The 18356-nt window shown below is 43.2% G+C and overlaps 1 protein-coding gene across 2 annotated transcripts; it reads left to right on the top strand.

The window, feature by feature from the left end:
* Positions 1 to 8770: 8770 nt before the first annotated feature.
* Positions 8771 to 13063, top strand: LOC136474631 (probable tocopherol O-methyltransferase, chloroplastic). 2 transcript variants are annotated; one of them, XM_066472190.1, is made up of 6 exons: positions 8771 to 9248; positions 11485 to 11654; positions 11804 to 11911; positions 12104 to 12307; positions 12517 to 12619; positions 12753 to 13063. In XM_066472190.1, exons 1-6 carry the CDS (start codon positions 8867 to 8869, stop codon positions 12860 to 12862), a joined length of 1077 nt encoding a protein of 358 aa, XP_066328287.1. In that variant the 5' UTR covers positions 8771 to 8866; the 3' UTR covers positions 12863 to 13063. The 2 variants fall into 2 exon arrangements, with proteins under 2 accessions (XP_066328287.1, XP_066328288.1); XM_066472191.1 differs by having other exon boundaries at positions 8773 to 9248; positions 11807 to 11911.
* Positions 13064 to 18356: the final 5293 nt, after the last annotated feature.

Below are 18356 nucleotides of genomic sequence, written 5' to 3' on the forward strand. Positions count from 1 at the left end.
CCCCCGCCCCCCCCCTATCCAATGCGATTTCCCTTCGCTAAATTGTAATTCCTTTACCGTTTATGCAAGATTAGTACTCATTTTTAAAGACTAGCCCCTCCTGATACTTTTGATGAATCTCTGCCATTGATCTCATAGAAAATAGTGATGATGTTTTTAAAAACTGCTAAAAAAGTTTGAAAAATCTCTGTAACTTGTTGTCTTCACAATTTTGAATAGGATTTTACTGTTTGAAATTGTCCAAAATACTGAATTTATCATTTAAAATTGTCACAAAAACAAGTTTTATGTATGGTCCCAGCCATAATTTGCCACAACTAACCTTAAGTGAGTGTGGCTCGAAATTTTTTGAGCCTCATTGTGCTATGTTTAAGGAAATCTCGGTGTGTTTTTTTACTCTATGACATATGTAGCATAAAAGAATCTTGTCTAGTTAGTAACTAAATACTCGTCAACTTCATCAAACTTGTTTAAGGTGAAGTATGATAAAGTGTGGCTAGTACACCTCATCAAAAACAAAACAAAAAAGGATCTGCAGGCTTTTATACAGCACACATAAAAAAAGAAACAACGTCGGGTCCTGGGTACTAGAGTGAGGCCTATATTTGGGCCGTGCGTGCGGGCTGATTCTAGTCAAGTTTGTACCGTCCGTTTCTCGTTTCAAGAAAATATGGTCGAATTCCGATTTTGCAAAACGACCCCCCGCGTCCGTATTGGCCCTGCGGCCCGCTCTCACCGGATTTGCATTTCCCATCAATACTACAATCCACAATCATGTACTGATGTACTAGCACTAGCAACCTGATAGCAAAGGCTACTGAATAACTGATAGCATGTCCTTTGGGTACTCTAAATTCCACTCTGTATTTTCATTTGGCTATAATTTAGTCCATACAGTTTCTTCTTCACATTTCAGCATACTCCAAGGACTTCAAGAAACTAGCCAAATCTGAAATCTCTCTCTATATTTTTTTATCTATATTTATTGGTCGATACTTGTTTCCCTTAGTTTTTAAAATATTAATTCTATACTCTTAAGCGCAAATAGTTTATACAATCAGTCAATTTTGAGGAACTTTAGTTTAAAATCCCTAAGGAGCCGTTTAGATCATTTCATTTGGAGAAATTGAAATCTACTTAATAATCTAGACTATTTGGCTTGGAATTTGACATTCCACAACTTTTCAAAGTTCACATGTAAGCCTATCTTAAATTCGTAGGGTGAGAGATGAAAATTTATTCTATAGGGGGGCGTTCGGCTGACCCAAAAAGCAGTGTAGCGACAGAAAGTTACTGTTTACAGATGAATTTGTGAGAGAAAAATACTGTTCCGGATGAAAAAAAGAAGCGGATCAAGCCGGGTATGGTGTCAGCCAAACGCAGCCTAGATCATCATACTGTGTTTCTACTTTGTAACTTATAACACGCTCTTCAACTCGTTCCCCTACGGTAGAAATGCATCACATAAGTCTCTTTGTTGTGTAGCCAACAACAATATATAAATATAATCCATATACAATCATATTAGCTTAATTAATATGTGTCTAAATTATGATTATTAAAATAAATTCAATTCCAATCATCCAAACGGGCCTAAGTTAGATCCAATCAAAATAGTTATTTTGTTGTATATTCTATCAATAAAAATAGGAGTGATTCTAGGAGATTGATATAGTTACCTTTTGAACAGATTGATATAGTCACCTTTTTTATTCTTTTTTTTAAACGAATGGAGTTTTGAAGCAAAGCAACATGAAGAATCACCGATGCAAGCTGCCAGTGCTAGTATTTTTTTTTTCAATTACACTTTACAGAATCAAACACTTATATTTGCCTTACTATGCACATATCTTATCCTTATGAGTACCTTTAAAGACCGAGCTGGTATATCTTAAAATTGACAAAGTTATCATAGATTACTCGTTGTGGATGAGCAGGTCACCTACCACTAAAAAACATCACAGTTAAATTTTAAAATAAATCTAGAAAACAAACACACACAAGTTGAGAATTTAAATCCAAAAAAATAGAAATATTTCATCATAAGAAACCCAATCAAACAGTGATACCCTCAATTCTAGCCGGTTCTAGGTGCTAAGCTAACCTGTCAGATTTGATTGCACTTGCACTATAGGGTACCCAACAACAGGGATGGCGAAGGCTAGTAATGGGGACGGGGATCCCGATCTTCCGTCATGTATAGGTAACTATCGTTGTGGCGGAGAATGACACATCGATCCGGCTTCAGATCGAAAGATCGAACCCTGCAATCTTAGCACCACAACTCCCCTGGTTATCAACCGAGACACGTATCCGGTTGACCTCGCCAAGAAGGCTAATCCTTGCCTGCGCAACGAAGAACACAAGCAAGAACAAGAAAGAAAATAACCAAATTACAGATGAATGATTAACCTCATGAAGTTGGGGTCTCACAAACCGATGAACGACGAAACTGTTCTTGACAGATTGATCCAAGCAAAACCCAAAACCTAATGATGACGACGGCGTATGATTATAAAGGTCTTAGGGTCATCGCCTACCTTGAACGCGCCCCTAATAGGCCCAAACACGATACACGGTCCAACGGACCAAAAGACGGTGTCGCAGCACCCTGACAGATTCTGAACGTTGACTTGTTTCAACGATTCCTGTTGATTCTAAAGGGCTTTTGACGTGAGATGACTTGGATTGGCTTCCTTATCAAATTAGCTTTCCAACCATATGTGGATTATCGAAAACGGAGTCCAAATACGTTTTGGGTGACCAGTTTAAGGCAGACTGGTCCTGAAGACCGAAGCAGACTTGAAATCATGTTGGACCGGGCCTCCGGTTTCTGTTGAACGTCATTGCTAGTCATCAACGCCTCCACGTCTTCCTCTAAGTCCCTCATGACCCTCTCTAATGTTCCTAAGCAAGATAACATCATTAGATAGTAGTCTATTCTCAAAAGTATAAAAAAGATCGCTTAAGAACGAGCTCACCTCTAAATTAAGTTGACGCATTCGAGCCCGGGTCATAGGACCTTGCATGACGGTTGGAGGATCAGCGTGTACATATGAAGGAGTGATGTCCTCATCATCCTCCCCCTCTTGAAACTGAGTCGTCCTCGACTCAAGCTCATCTTTTTATCCCAAATAAGGCTTTAAATCTGCAAGACCAAGAAAACTCCTCACATGTGTGACGGTTTGGGGAACCGGCCAGCTCTTTATGGCTTTAATTTTTATCTCGTCCACCTTAATTCCCTGTGAAGTTACAACATAGCCAAGAAAAGACACTCGATCCGTGCAAAAGATGCACTTCTCAAGGTTACCAAATAAACGTGCATCACGTAAAGCATTAAAAACAGTACGTAAGTGATCCATATGTTCATCAAAAGACTTGCTATAAATCAATATATCATCAAAGTAAACTACCACAAAACGACCAATAAAAGCTCTCAAAATCTTATTCATTAAGCGCATGAAAGTGCTAGGTGCATTGGTCAAACCAAAATGCATTACTAACCACTCATACAAACCGAATTTGGTTTTAAACGCAGTTTTCCATTCATCTTCAAGTTTCATTCTAATTTGATGGTAGCCACTTCGCAAGTCAATCTTGGTGAAAATTATAGAATCACACAACTCATCATACATATCGTCTAGCCTAGGAATAGGATGACGATATCGAATAGTAATATTATTGATGGCTCTACAATCAACACACATACACCAAGTTTCATCTTTCTTAGGAACCAAAAGTACAGGAACGACACAAGGACTAAGGCTTTTACGTACATACCCACGGTCCAAAAGGTCTTGAACTTGTTGAATTTTTTTAGTCTCCTCAGGATTAGTTTGATAGGCAGCACGGTTGGGCAGGGTTGCTCCTAGAATTAAGTCGATTTGATGCTCTATCCCTCTCATAGGTGGCAGCCCCAAGGGTATCTCAGCTAGAAAAATGTCTTCATGCTCCTGCAAAAGATTAGTGACAGCAGGAGGAGCCGAGCTAACAATATCATCAAGCGAAAACATAGCTCGTTTGCATACCAAAGCATAGCAAATATCATCATCAGAAATTTCAGCAAAGTCACATTTTGTTGCAAGCATAACACCACCATTCAATTTAATCCCCTCAGCCTTAGAAATAGAAGTAGACTTATCCTTTTTAGGTGGGAGAATAGAATTAACAACTTGCTGATTTTCAGATTGAACATCATTCAAGCTAGCAGCGCGTTCTCTATCAGCTTGTACAATTTGAGCAGGGGTCAAAGGTACCAAAGTAATTTTCTTTCCTTTATGCACAAAGGTGTATTTATTACTTCTTCCATGGTGTGTAGCATCATTATCATGTTCCCAAGAACGACCCAATAAGAGCGAACAAGCCTGCATAGGTACCATGTCACAATCAACATAATCAGCATAAGAACCTATGAAAAATGAAACTCTGCAAGTTTATGTTACATTTGCTTTTCCAGAATCATTTAGCCACTGAATATGGTATGGACGTGGGTGTGGATGTGTGGTCAAGCCAAGCTTTTTGACCAAATCAGAACTCACCAAATTATTACAGCTACCTCCATCAATAATGACACGTGCTCGATGCTTGCAGGACTTGTGAGCTGAGCACCCGCTGTACAATGATGCTCCTATAGGCTACCGTGGCCTCGTCACCAAGGACTTTGCCGTCCTCTTCATCTGCATCTTGATCTTCTTCATCCTCAATGTCAGAGGTGTTGATGTAACCATCTTCTGTAGCAATATATGTCCGCTGACTTGGGCAGTCCTTCTACACATGGCCAATGCCATGGCAGCGGTGGCACTGAATGCCTGAAGTGTGTCTCGTCGATGCAACAGATAAGGCACTCTTGGTAGGCACCTGCAAAGAATTTTTACCTAAATCGGAAGGTCGTGCGGGAGGTGCCTTAGATGTAGCAATAACTCCAGAGGCTGTTGGTCGCTTGCTTGCTGGTGGGGGCGCCCAAAAAGTGGTTGGCTTGGTCAGCCCTGAAGATGGTGCTGAGCGTGGCATGTATATGGTGTTGACCTTACTTTTGCTCTGCTGTTCACGTCCCTACAATTCCTTTTCTGCAAGCATAGCAAACTGAAACAACTAGTTGACAGTGTTAAATTATTTATAATCAATAATGTCCCGAATCTCGCACCTCAAACCCGAATAGAAACGACAAATGGAATCTTCGTTCCCCTCCACAACACTACAACACATCAATCCCTTTTGGAGCTCACCATAGTAATCCTATACAGATTTCTCTCCATGTTCTAAACGCATCAATTTCTTATGCAAGTCTCTATGATAAGAAGGAGGAACAAAACAATCACGTATAGCTATCTTAAGTTCTTCCCATGTACCAGGCAAAACATCCTATGCAGCTAGCCCATTCCACCAAATAATGGCAAAGTCCTTAAACTCACTAGTAGCTTGTCGAACTCTATGATGCTCAGGCACAAGGTGGACACTAAACTTTTCTTCTACCATCATCTCCCAATCAAGATATCCCTCAGCATCATAATGACCCAAAAAAGATGGTATTGTGAACTTAATCTTAGCATAAGGATCATCGGGCATACGGTGATTATTATCATGATGATGGTGGACACCTCCTATACGTTTCGTGTTGCGGCGAAGACGTCGTCGTAATCTTGCTTGTCGGAAGGCTGCTCGATCTATGTTCCCACTAGCATCATGCACCGTGTCTTCTGGAAAGAGACCATCAGTGTTGCTGCTGGAGACGTTGTTTTTTCCCGCCACAAAGGTTTCCAACTCAGTAACCTTGTCGGTTAGCGTGAAAATTTGTTTGTCCAATCTCTCCATGTTGTTGCCAGTGTTAAGTTCAATGAGTGCGTCAGTGACGGCCTTCCTGACGGCCTCATTCATCCTTTTTGGGCATCCTCTATAACAGCTTGCAGTTGCTCTTGGCTAACACACTCGTTAAAACCCTTAGGATTATTATCTCCAGTCTGATCATCTCCTGTCATTGTAAACACAAAAATAGGAACAAACGGTGAAAGTTATCCCTACCAAATGACTACGTGGTTGCAGCTGCAGTGGTGTCACTTTTCATAGCAAATGGAAGCGTCTTACCAAGCTCTTACAAAGTTTTTACCAACACAAGTAGTGGGTGGTACAACCGGTGGCTGGTTCGTGATACCTGTGAGGCAGTGGTACCGAGATTGCAAGGCCATTTTTTTATACTGATCTGAAGAGTTTGTGGAGCTTTGAAGGCACATAAAGAATAATATGTATGTTTGGCACACAAGTCAGTAACAAAAAGTGATGCTGAATTATAGTCCAAAGTACTTGTTCTTATTACTAGTCTAAAATATTTCAAGTACCAGGTGTGTGACAAATTAGTATGGTGGGTAGCAAGGTGACAGATGTGTGAAAAATAAGTATGGTGGATAGCAACAGCAACACAAACAAGGAACCAGACAACACACGCTAACACAGCTCACTTTGGCCTTCTCTATGTGCTCCTCTAGATATTGTTCCTCTTTTGCCTCTCTCTTTTTTTTATTTTTTTGGGCTGTCGTTGTTTTTTGAGAAATTTCGACTTTTTCTTTTTTTTGATACTTTTTCTTCACTTAGGAACACAAAAGAAGTAACCATAGAAAATATGAGTTTAAACAAGTAAAAGACGTGGCCTGTGGAAATTTCAGAAGACGTGCTCAAAATCGATAAAAAGCTTATGACCACGAAAAGAGCATCTTGTGACCAGTTTTTGACTAAATTAAAATTTTCCAATCCCGATAATGCGGTGGATGGACGGATCCGAATTTTTTTCTGATCGATTTTGATATATGGAACGTCAAAATCCGAGTTCGTATGTGAAAACTAGACCAATTTTAAGAATTGGCTTCGAATTAGAGGACAAAACGGGAATAATGTGTGCAAAATTGGTCACAGCAGCAAAGATTTGATGAAAACGATGGGAGAAAACACATGAACTATACTCTAACACGACCTAACCAGCAACAAGACCTCGACGAGGACACAAACTCAACACGACGGACTCTGAAACTGAAATATGCAAAGGCTATGGCGCGGAAGGTTCTAGGACAGGAAAAAAAAAGTATGGCACTGAACTATGGGACGAATGCGAAACACTCCAAACTAGAGAATAAATGTGAACCTTACGGTATACCTTAGCTCTGATTACCACTTAATGAGGACGAGGATCCTGATCTTCCGTCAGTTACAGGTAACTATCGTTGTGGTGGAGAATGACACACCGATCCGGCTTCAGATCAAAAGATCGAACCCTGCAATCTTAGCACTACAACTCCTCTGGTTATCAACTAAGACACGTATCCAGTTGACCTTGCCAAGAAGGCTAATCCTTGCCTGCACAATGAAGAACACAAGCAAGAACAAGAAAGAAAGCAACCAAATTGCAGATGAATGATTAATCTCACGAAGTTGGAGTCTCACAAACCGATGAACGGTGAAACTGTTCTTGACAGATTAATCTAAGCAAAATCCAAAACCTAATGACGGCGGAGGTGTATGATTATAAAGGTCTTAGGGTCATCGCCTACCCTGAACGCGCCCCCTAATGGGCCCAAACACGATACGCGGTCTAACAGACCAAATGACGGTGTCGCAGCACCTTGACAGATTCTGTATGCTGACTTGTTTCGAAGATTTCTGTTGATTCTGAAGGGCTTTTAATGTGAGACCAATTGGATCGACTTCCTTATCAAATTAGTTTTCCAACCATATGCGGATTGTCAAAAACGGAGTCCGGATGCGTCCTGAGTGACTAGTTTAAGGTAGACTGGTCCTAGAGACCGAAGCAGACTCGAAATCATGTTGGACCGGGCCTCCGATTTCTGTTGAATGTCCTTGCTGGTCATCAACGCCTCCACCTCTTCCTCTAAGTCCTTCATGACCCTTTCCAATGTTTCTTAGCAAGATAACATCGTTAGGTAGTAGTCTATTCTCAAAAGTATAAAAATGATTGCTTAAGAACGAGCTCACCTCTAAAGTGGGTTGACGCATTCGAGCCCGGGTCATTGGACCTTGCATGACGGTTGGAGAATCAGCTGGTATATCCGAAGGAGTGATGTCCTCGTCACCTAGTCTGCTCGAAGCTCAATTTCCTTGCGTGGTAGCTAAAAAAATTATGGCGAGTCTGATATCGTGTGTGCACAATCACGTGTATGATGCATAAATATCACTAGATTTACTATAACATATAAATTTATAGTTGATGTTATAAATATTGATATTAGTTTCTTTATAAACTTGTTAAACTTAAGGCTAGTTTGGTAGGGCTTCGGCTCATTCTAAAATGGCTCTAGTTTCGGCTCCTCTCGTGGAGCTAATGTCATTTTAGAAAACATCGGTAAAAACGACTCTAGTAACAATTTTATAGCATTTTGTGTTAAATTTATTAGTAGTAGTAGAAAGAAGCTACGTTTTCGCTGCTCTATGACCTCTTTGCAAAGAGCTGTTTTTAGATGGTCGTTTGGCGTAGCTCTATGTCAAGAATCATAAAAGGCTAAAGTCAGGGCAGTACCAAATAGACTCTTTGTAGTTTGATTAAGACTTTTTTTATGGGAGTTTGATTAAGACCTGGAATTGAATAATTTTAGGACTTTCATTTCACGTTTTTTTCCTGGAAATGCACACGGCCGCGCGCTAGGGACATACTATTCAATGGACATCACGTTGTCCTTTTCCCTGCCGTTGCCTGCTGGTAACCTCTTTTTTTTTCGCTTGCCTGCTGGTACCTCTGCTTTACCGATATACTCCTCGCTAGACTACCAGTAGTACTGTAGAACAGTGCGCGCCCAGAACCGGCGCAGCCCACGCCCCTCGGCCCTCGCCCTGGCCTCTTTAAATACCGTGCATCCCGGCGCCGCAAATGGCTCACGCGGCGCTGCTCCACTGCTCCCAATTCTCCACGAGCCCCCCAGCGTGCCGCCGCGGCAGCCACTACTACCGCGCCCCTTCACACGTCCCGTGCCGCTCCCGCTCCGGCCCCCGCCGACGCGGCGGCGTCGTCAGCCTGCGTCCGATGGCCTCGTCGACGGCGGCTCAGGCCCCCGCGCCGGCGCCCCCGGGCCTGAAGGAGGGCATCGCGGGGCTGTACGACGAGTCGTCGGGGCTGTGGGAGAACATCTGGGGCGACCACATGCACCACGGCTTCTACGACTCGGGCGAGGCCGCGTCCATGGACGACCACCGCCGCGCCCAGATCCGCATGATCGAGGAGGCGCTCGCCTTCGCCGCCGTCCCATCCCCAGGTGCGTCTACGCCCGCATGTCCTGGTCGTACGCTTGTGTTTGTGTCCACCGGGATCGTCCAGGTTTATCGCTTCCTGATTGGTTGAAAACGGCCGGCCAATCCCCGGTCCCGGCTCACAAAGCTAGCAAACGGCCCAGCCTTTTCTCTGCAATATAATAAATAAAGGAGTAGCAGTACACAAGTAAAAAACGACTCACGGGCTCACGGCACGAGGCCTGCACGCTGTTTGTTCCTTCGCTTGCTTGCTCACTGCTGGTTTAGTTTCAACCAAATTCTAAAAAAGTGATACAGTAACATTGAATCTTGCGATACGTATATAGAGCATTAAATATAGATGAAAAAAATTAATTGTACAGTTTGGTTGGAAATTGCAAGACGAATGTATTGAGCCTAATTAATCCATGATTGAACACTAATTGCCAAATAAAAACGAAAGTGCAACCATAGTCAAATTCCCAACATTCGCGAAGCACTTTATCCGGTATACTGTACTCCGGTTGTTCGCTTGCTTGCTTGCTCCTGCGATCGTCGATTCGTTGGCACGGGAACAAATCTGATGACCGATCCTTGGCCGTGTCGGTCGCCTTCGGTTTGTGTGCGGAAAACTGAGCTCGGGCACATTTAGTTCGGCAATGCATGATTCTCTAGGGTAACATTTCGTTTGTATTTGTGAATTATTGTCTAAATATTGACTAATTAGGTTTAAAAGATTCATCTCGCAAAGTTAAAGTAAATTGTGCAATTAATTTTTAATTTCGTCTACATTTAGTACTCCATGCATGTACCACAAATTTAATATAACAGGGAATCTTCTTTTTGCATAGTGCACTCTTGAGAACTAAACAAGGTCTCGAGTTAGGATTGCTGGCAGAAATGTACTGTACAGTACTTGAGATGGAACGACGACTGTGTAATCTGTTTAGGCCACGTTTAGATTGAAAAAAATTTCAAACCGATGAATAGTAGCACTTTCGTTTTATTTGGTAAATATTGTCCAATCGTGGACCAACTAAGCTCAAAAGATTCATCTCGTGATTTCCAACTAAACTGTGCAATTAGTTATTTTTTTTATTTACATTTAATGATCCATGCAAGCGGCTAAAAATTGATGTAACGGAGAGAGAGTGAAAAAACTTAGAATTTGAAGGTGATCTAAACAAGTCCTATCTATCTCAAGGCCCTTCTGAAACAGTGGTGCGATAGAGACTTGCTACCTGCTGCCCGAGAGGCGTGCTCTCGATTCTACGGCTCGACTGCGGACTCATGCGTTATGCATTCATGATGGATTGGACGGCTGCGCATCAATCTTGGATGTATTTTTTGCTCTCTTGTTGCAGCTAGAGCCTACGAGTACCAACACTGAGGTCTTGTTCATTTTGTAAATTTTTTTTTGAACCTGATGAATAGTATCACTTTCGTCTTATTTGATAAATATTGTCTAATCGTGGACCAACTAGGCTCAAAAGATTCATCTCGTGATTTCCAACTAAACTGTGTAATTAGTTATTTTTTTTACCTACATTTAATACTTCATGCAAGCGGCTAAAAATTGATGTGATGAAGAGAGAGTGAAAAAACTTGGAATTTGAATAACATCTAAACAAGGCCTGATTAGAGAGGCTATATCCATTGGATGTTCAAAAAAGAGCAATAGTTATAATTCATAGCGAATTGAGCATAGAGAGTAATAATCATAGCAAACTGAACCTAGTTCACTTAATTAGGTTTCTTGTAGTGAATTCCACCGATAAAGTACAAGTTTATGATTTGTTTTGGTATATGTACAGATGTACTCACCTTTTCAACTAACCATTTGTTTATCGACAGCGATGTTTATGTCGAGAACAAGTAATGACTACTGTATCTGTATCTGTTTCAAATTATAAGTCACTTTGATTTTTTTGGTTCATCTATTTTACTATGTATCTGGATATATTATTATATCTAGATGCATAGCAAAATAAATATATGAAAAAAAGTCAAAGCGACTTATAATTTAGAACGGAGGAAGTAACAAACAAAGCAATTCCGAGATATTGCTGGTTTGGTCTCTCGAAGACGTTCATAGAGATAGTATGGGTGTACTTTCATTGGCAGGGATGAGTTATATGTGTGTGTATACATGTGTATTTACTTTGTCAAAGTAAAATTGGGAATCACAATTCCATCCTCATGTAGATGCACCCAACGCAGAGTTCATGTTTTACTAGGTTTCCTGTTTATTTTTGCGTGCAGATGATCCGGAGAAGGCACCAAAAAACATAGTAGATGTTGGATGTGGAATTGGTGGTAGCTCAAGGTACTTGGCGAAGAAATACGGAGCGCAGTGCAAGGGGATCACGTTGAGCCCTGTTCAAGCTGAAAGAGGAAATGCTCTCGCTGCAGCACAGGGGTTGTCGGATCAGGTGCCCACTGCTCCTACTCCTACCTCTCTTGCAAATTGTTTACAATCGGTGAATTACCTATACAGCTACCCTTGAGACTGAGACTGACTATATCCGCCGGTTTCTAACGTCTTCCCCCTTCCTCCACCCCGGCGGCCGGCGTGATGAAGCAGGTTATTCTGCAAGTTGCTGATGCTCTGGAGCAACCATTTCCTGATGGGCAGTTCGATCTGGTATGGTCCATGGAGAGTGGCGAGCACATGCCGGACAAGAGAAAGGTAATCTATTCATCTAGGACAAGAGAAAGGTAATCATTTAATTCTGGTCGAACAACCTGAACCAGAATTAGATCGTTGACACTATAAGCATTGGACAGGTTCAACCCAATTCCTAGATGAATATTTTTTGATGATTTCGATTTCTTTCTCAGCAATACTGGCTATTGAACTCTTACCTGACTCTCGTATTAGTTTGTCAGTGAGCTGGCACGCGTCGCGGCTCCTGGAGGGACGATAATCATCGTGACATGGTGCCATAGGAACCTCGAACCATCTGAAACCTCGCTGAAACCCGATGAACTGAGCCTCCTGAAGAGGATTTGCGATGCATACTACCTCCCGGACTGGTGCTCACCTTCAGACTATGTGAACATCGCCAAGTCACTGTCTCTTGAGGTAAAAACTGGTTGTATTCTGAATTCTGATTGGATTTGAAAGATCTTGTTGTATTTACCTTGCATACAAATCTGTGTCGTCAAGATCTTGACTGCCTTGAATGCTCTATCCACCTACTAGCGGACCACACCAAATTGGCAATTTGCCTATGTGATATCAATCAATATATCATATAAAAAGATTGTTTTCGTTGTTGCATGTGGTGCCAGGATATCAAGACAGCTGATTGGTCGGAGAACGTGGCCCCGTTTTGGCCCGCTGTGATAAAATCGGCACTAACATGGAAGGGCCTCACCTCTCTGCTAACGAGCGGTATGCAACTTAATTCTCCCCCACCCATCTTGTTAAGGTTCTGTTACTGAGTATGCACTGCAGCAAACTGCAAAAGTCTTGAACCGATCGGGACCTTAATCGGTTTGGCCTTGAATTTTGTCTCTGTCTCAAGGATGGAAGACGATCAGAGGGGCGATGGTGATGCCGCTGATGATCCAAGGTTACAAGAAGGGGCTCATCAAATTCACCATCATCACCTGTCGCAAGCCTGGAGCAGCGTAGGAGACCAAGGAGGAGAAGTTACTGTCAAAGCGCTTCTGCCAAGTCCAATAATGTAGATCCGTGGCCCCATCGCCGTCTACTTATCTGTACCACTGTACCAGAATGAACAGTCTCCTGGGACATGTTTGCCAATTGCCATGACATGTCAAATAATTGTCTACCACTCGTCGAGATATTTCAGATTCACAGTTCACAGGCTTCCATTATTTACTGCAAAGCCTGTTCGGGAGGTCGTATCGTATCGCGGATTATTTACTGCTGGCTGGTTTGGTGTGAGAGAAAAACACTATTCCCGGCTGGAAATTTACGATCATTTACGAGCAAGCGAACAGGCTTTGTATTGATCGAGACGTGCCGTGCCCCCCTGACCCCTGTCCTTCCTCCCCACCCACCGCAGGCCCTCTTTGTTTGGAGGGTAGGGTACTGTTTCCCACGCCGGGACTCATTTGGTCGACACGTCATAAGCCTTTCTTGTCATCGCCGAATCGCCGTGGCATTGTAGGTGGCTCCGGCGAAGTGACATTGTACGCTCGACGTGCCAATGGCCGTCCCTCGCTTTCGCGGACGAAAGCTCTCAGGTCTCAGCCAAGCCGTGCGAGTTGCCGTGACGATTTGTAAGACCGCGCAGCATAGCATGTGAGCCAAACTTGGCAGCTTGCACGGCACCACTGCTACTGAGGAACGAAGGCGACCGGGCAGGTGGGCTTGACAATCGGCGTGGCCCAGCCACTGTCGCTTGGAGGATCCAGTTCTACCTAGTACGGGCTGTAGCTCCAGATGTACCGGGCTCGGTATTGATGGGTCCATGAGTACGTAGGTCCAGTGTCGTGTATTGCTACGTTTAGCCTGCTTAAACATCGTGTAAACGCTACATGATGGTGCTCCGTTTCCATTTAATCATCCGTTTACCCTGTTTAACCTGTTTAATGGACTATTTAGCCTAAATAATGGCTAAACGGTAGGTAACTGACTGTTTACCGTTTAGTGTTTAGAAAAAAACATTGATTGGAAGAGCCTAACTAAAAGAGAGAGATCTCTGGCCAATTATGACTCGTGGCTAGGATTCAAACTCTTCACCGGTTCAAACCCTTTTCCTTTCAAAAAAGCGATTAGTTCTTTTATTTCAATCAATGAATATAGAGCTAATTCTCTCGGTGCTACTGAAAAATATTAAATTCTCTTGTGTGTTCCACTGCAGCAAAATTTTCTCCCTTCCTTGCCACTGTTGTCATGTTCTGTTATTTTATTTTGAGGTAAATATTCACGGGAGAGGCATTGTTGCCGGTTGACAATGTTGCTCCAACTAGACTAACATCACCGGTTAACGGGTTAAAATGACATAATTTACACTCCCTTCATCCTAAATTGTAAGTCATTCATGGTGCTAGGGGAATGGACACTCGTCGGGAGTAACACGGCCATCGAGCCATTGAGGTGGTGAATTGGGTGCAAAGGCAGCCGGGTGAGGCACTAGAGTTTGAGTGTACTGAACTGACGTGCCGCGACAAGTATTGTCATCAAGTAGAGAGCGCCGAGTGTGCGCCGCAACCTCTAGATGTGTGTTTTTATGCATGCATACTGGGTAAATTACTATAAAAAGTTAGTCACGTAATTTGAATGACAGTAATGTATCTTTTGGTTCCATTGTGTAAATAAAATTTGATTAGCAGAAAAACTAATCAAATACCGTATGCAAATTTTGTCATAGTGGCATGATCTCAAGCGCCCATGTTCCACTTATTTTGTTGTCATGTTAATCTGATCTAAACCTGTAATGAAAACCAAGCAAATAAGCAAAATTTTACTTTGTTTAATTGGAGGGGCAAGTCTCTCTTTTCCATAACAACTTAACACCCACGTGGCGCCGTGGCGGTAGTGACATGGAAGGAATGAAAATTTGTCGAAGTGGCGCACAAGAGAATTTAACAATTTTAGTGGTACACAAGAAAGTCATTTTTTTTGGCTATCCAGAGAATTGCATTGGCTCATGAGTATATTATGGCTATATCTAGATTAGCTAGAGCTAAGAGCTAAAATAACTCTATGTAATTTAAATAAACCAACCAATAGCTTATATTCATTGAACCATCCAACCATCTAGCTAACAAAAACTACTGGCTGGTTGCCTGGCTCTATTTATCTAACCACCTAGCAACAAAAAACTACTCGTTGGCTAACAGCTTGCAGGCTGTTCGGCTGGCCTGAAAAAGAAAGCTAAAATACTGTTCCGACTGGTTTGTTGTGAGAGAAAAATACTATTCTGGCTAGAAGATATTGTTCATGTGAAGTTACAACTTCTTTTCCGGAAGCCCATCTCTAAAGAACTCTGAGGTTAAGCGTGCTTGGTCTAGAGCAATTTCAGGATGGGTGACCGATCAGGAAGTCCTTTCCGGGTGCCCATGAGTGAGGACAAAGTACGCAGAAAAGACTTTGTGTGGGTCTGTGAGGACAGTGTATGTTCTAGAAAAGCTGCCAGATGTAAGCGGGCCCGGCTTTGTAGAGGCGGAACGTTATAGAATGGTATCAGAGCCGACTTTCACGGTTTCACATGCGCGTGTGTCGTAGTTGCATAGGCATGGTGCGCATGGCTGGAGTGGTCCTAGAGTGATCACACAACATGGCATATGCACTGACACTGGACACACGGATGTGGCCAAGAGGGGACGTTCCTGGCTTGGAATTGACCGACGAGGACGTTGGTCTATTAAAGGGGATGAGGATGCAACATCCCGGTCTAGGGCTTAATAGGATTAATAGGATACTCATACCAACAAGTTACAACTTTTTTTCGGAAGCTAATCTCTAAAGAACTCTGAGGTTAAGCGTGCTTGGTCTAGAGCAATTTCAAAATGGGTGACCGACCGAGAAGTCCTTTCCAGGTGCGCATGAGTGAGGACAAAGTGCGCAGAAAAGACTTTGTGTGGGTCTGTGAGGGCAGTCTATGTCCTAGAAAAGCTGCCAGATGTAAACGGGCCCGGCTTTGTAGAGGCGGGACGTTACAGAATGGTATCAGAGCCGACTCTCACGGTTTCACATGCGCGTGTGTCGTAGTTGCGCAGGCATGGTGCGCATGGTTGAAGTGGTCCTAGAGTGGTCACAAAGCATGTCATATGTATTGGCACTGGACACATGGATGTGGCCAAGAGGGGACGTTCCTGGCTTGGAATTGACCGACGAGGACGTCGGTCTCTTAAGGGGGTGAGGATGTAACATCCTGGCCCAGGGCTTAATAGGATTAATAGGATACTCATACCAACAAGTTACAACTTTTTCCCGGAAGCCAATCTCTAAAGAACTCTGAGGTTAAGTGTGCTTGGTCTAGAGCAATTTTAGGATGGGTGACCAATCGGGATGTCCTTCCCGGGTGCGCATGAGTGAGGACAAAGTACGCAGAAAAGACTTGTGTGGATCTATGAGAACAGTCAGCTACCAGATGTAAGCGGGCCGGCCTTGTAGAGGCGGGACGTTACAGGGCTGGCCAGCACCAGCCAACCAAGCTAGCCAGCCGAACACCCTCTTGAAATCCAACCAACCAAACCTGATGTAATTTACATCAAATGGTGCACGAAAATAGAAGTATGGACAAGATCAGACATATTAACCAATGTTTCAAGTTTAAAACCTCATATCCTTGTGAACATGTCTGTAGCCTAATGGTCACGTGAGATTTAGTAACACCTTAGGTCTATAGTCTAGTGGGATGAGTGAATTAAAAACAAACCTAGTTAAAAAACATCCTCATCGGCCATGTTTCTGAGTTATACGTGTAAACGTCTGTGTTATTTCAGCAAGATGCACATGGCCTCAGGCATGTGTCACGGATGCTTAGTGGCAAGTCCAAAGTAACTGGCTATCAAAGTTTGTCAACCTGCACCCGGTGAGAATTTTCTTTTTAGTATGGTGTCATAGGTCTTTCCCTAGATCGATTTTTTTTAAATGACCTTATAAAAAAACTAAAGGGCTAGTACTCTAGAAAACCTATGTTTCATTTTCTCCATTTGAGTATAAAACTTCATATCCATATAAAGTATGATAATCACTAGATTAATGTATTAGATGGATATTTGAGACCTCGTTGGCGGGCCGAGGGCCGCATAACCATGGACACCTGCCTATGGCCTGTTTAGATGCCGAAATTCTTGGCAAAATGACACTGTAGCAGTTCGTTGTTATTTGGCAATTAGTGTCCAATCATAGTTTAATTAGGCTTAAAAGATTCGTCTCGTGGATTTCGTCTAAACTGTGTAATTAGTTTTATTTTTTATTTATATTTAATACTTCATGCATGCGTCCAAAGATTCGATGTGACGGGGAATCTTGAAAAATTTGGCATTTTTGGAGGGAACTAAACTGGACCCTAGTCTTTGATGCCAGTGCGTACTTAGACATTCGTCCTAGCACCTTCGAAAGGGAGCCGCCTCGGGACGGGGCGCGCTGTTCGGCCGTGGGCAAGCCGGCGGTGGGGCAGTGTGCCCGTGTCTCTTCTTCGCGTTTTTGCAGGTGTGAGTTATGACCTTCGGTATCCATAAGATAAGACATGGACTGCATCATCAGAGGTGGTCCAGTCCACAAGATCAAGACGTGCACGACGCTGCTCGGCGTGTACCGCAAGCTATTGTATAGTACCAAATATGATACTTTCCTTGTAACTCTGCCCCTCCAGACTATATAAGTAGAGGCAGGGTCTCCTAGTGGACACGATCCATATATCTCAATGCAATACATCAGAACACAGGATGTAGGTATTACGCCATATTGATGGCCAAACCTATCTAAATCTTGTGTCTTAGTGCTCGTATTACCATCTCGCTCCTAATCTCGCTCACCTCTACGATAAATCCACCATCGTGGGATACCCCTCGGTGGACTGCCGAGCATCTTTTGTCGACAGTTGGCGCGCTAGGTAGAGGTGTGTGCTTGATCCCATGGCGAGTCAGATGGACCTCAAATCAACAACGCGTTCTCGTCGTCAATCTTGTGGAGATCCATGTCGGTCCACGACGACGATTCATCGTTGGCTACACCAGCCCCCGCGACAGCAGATCTGATCTCGGAACCACCTCTGAGGTCGTCTTCACTGACAACACACCACCCGCCAAATGCTCACCGTCAACGCCAACCAGATAACACCGTATGTCGCCGATCAGACTTTCTGTCTAAAGCTAAGTCACGTTTTAATATTTTTCTAAATATTCTCCAATCTCCATATATCGCCATAACGTTTCTCCGAGCTGTTTTCTCCATGTTTGTTCTCCAAACGATTTTCCGAACGTCCGAATAGTCCTGTTGATGCTCGGACGCCTCCAGAGACGGCCCTGTCTCTAGCTCATTCCTACACGTGCACGAGCGTCTGCCCTCTGCGTTATAGGTGGTCGGCGGCGGCTCCTTAGCGACGCTTGTTCCTCCTACACGTGCATGGGCTCCACGCTCCGCGTTATGGTTAACATGCTAGCTAGGGCTGGAGACTCAGCTACACACTAACTATTCAGGCGGT

Source organism: Miscanthus floridulus, chromosome 8 (assembly GCF_019320115.1).
Source record: "Miscanthus floridulus cultivar M001 chromosome 8, ASM1932011v1, whole genome shotgun sequence".
In the NCBI taxonomy this organism is placed as follows: domain Eukaryota; kingdom Viridiplantae; phylum Streptophyta; class Magnoliopsida; order Poales; family Poaceae; genus Miscanthus; species Miscanthus floridulus.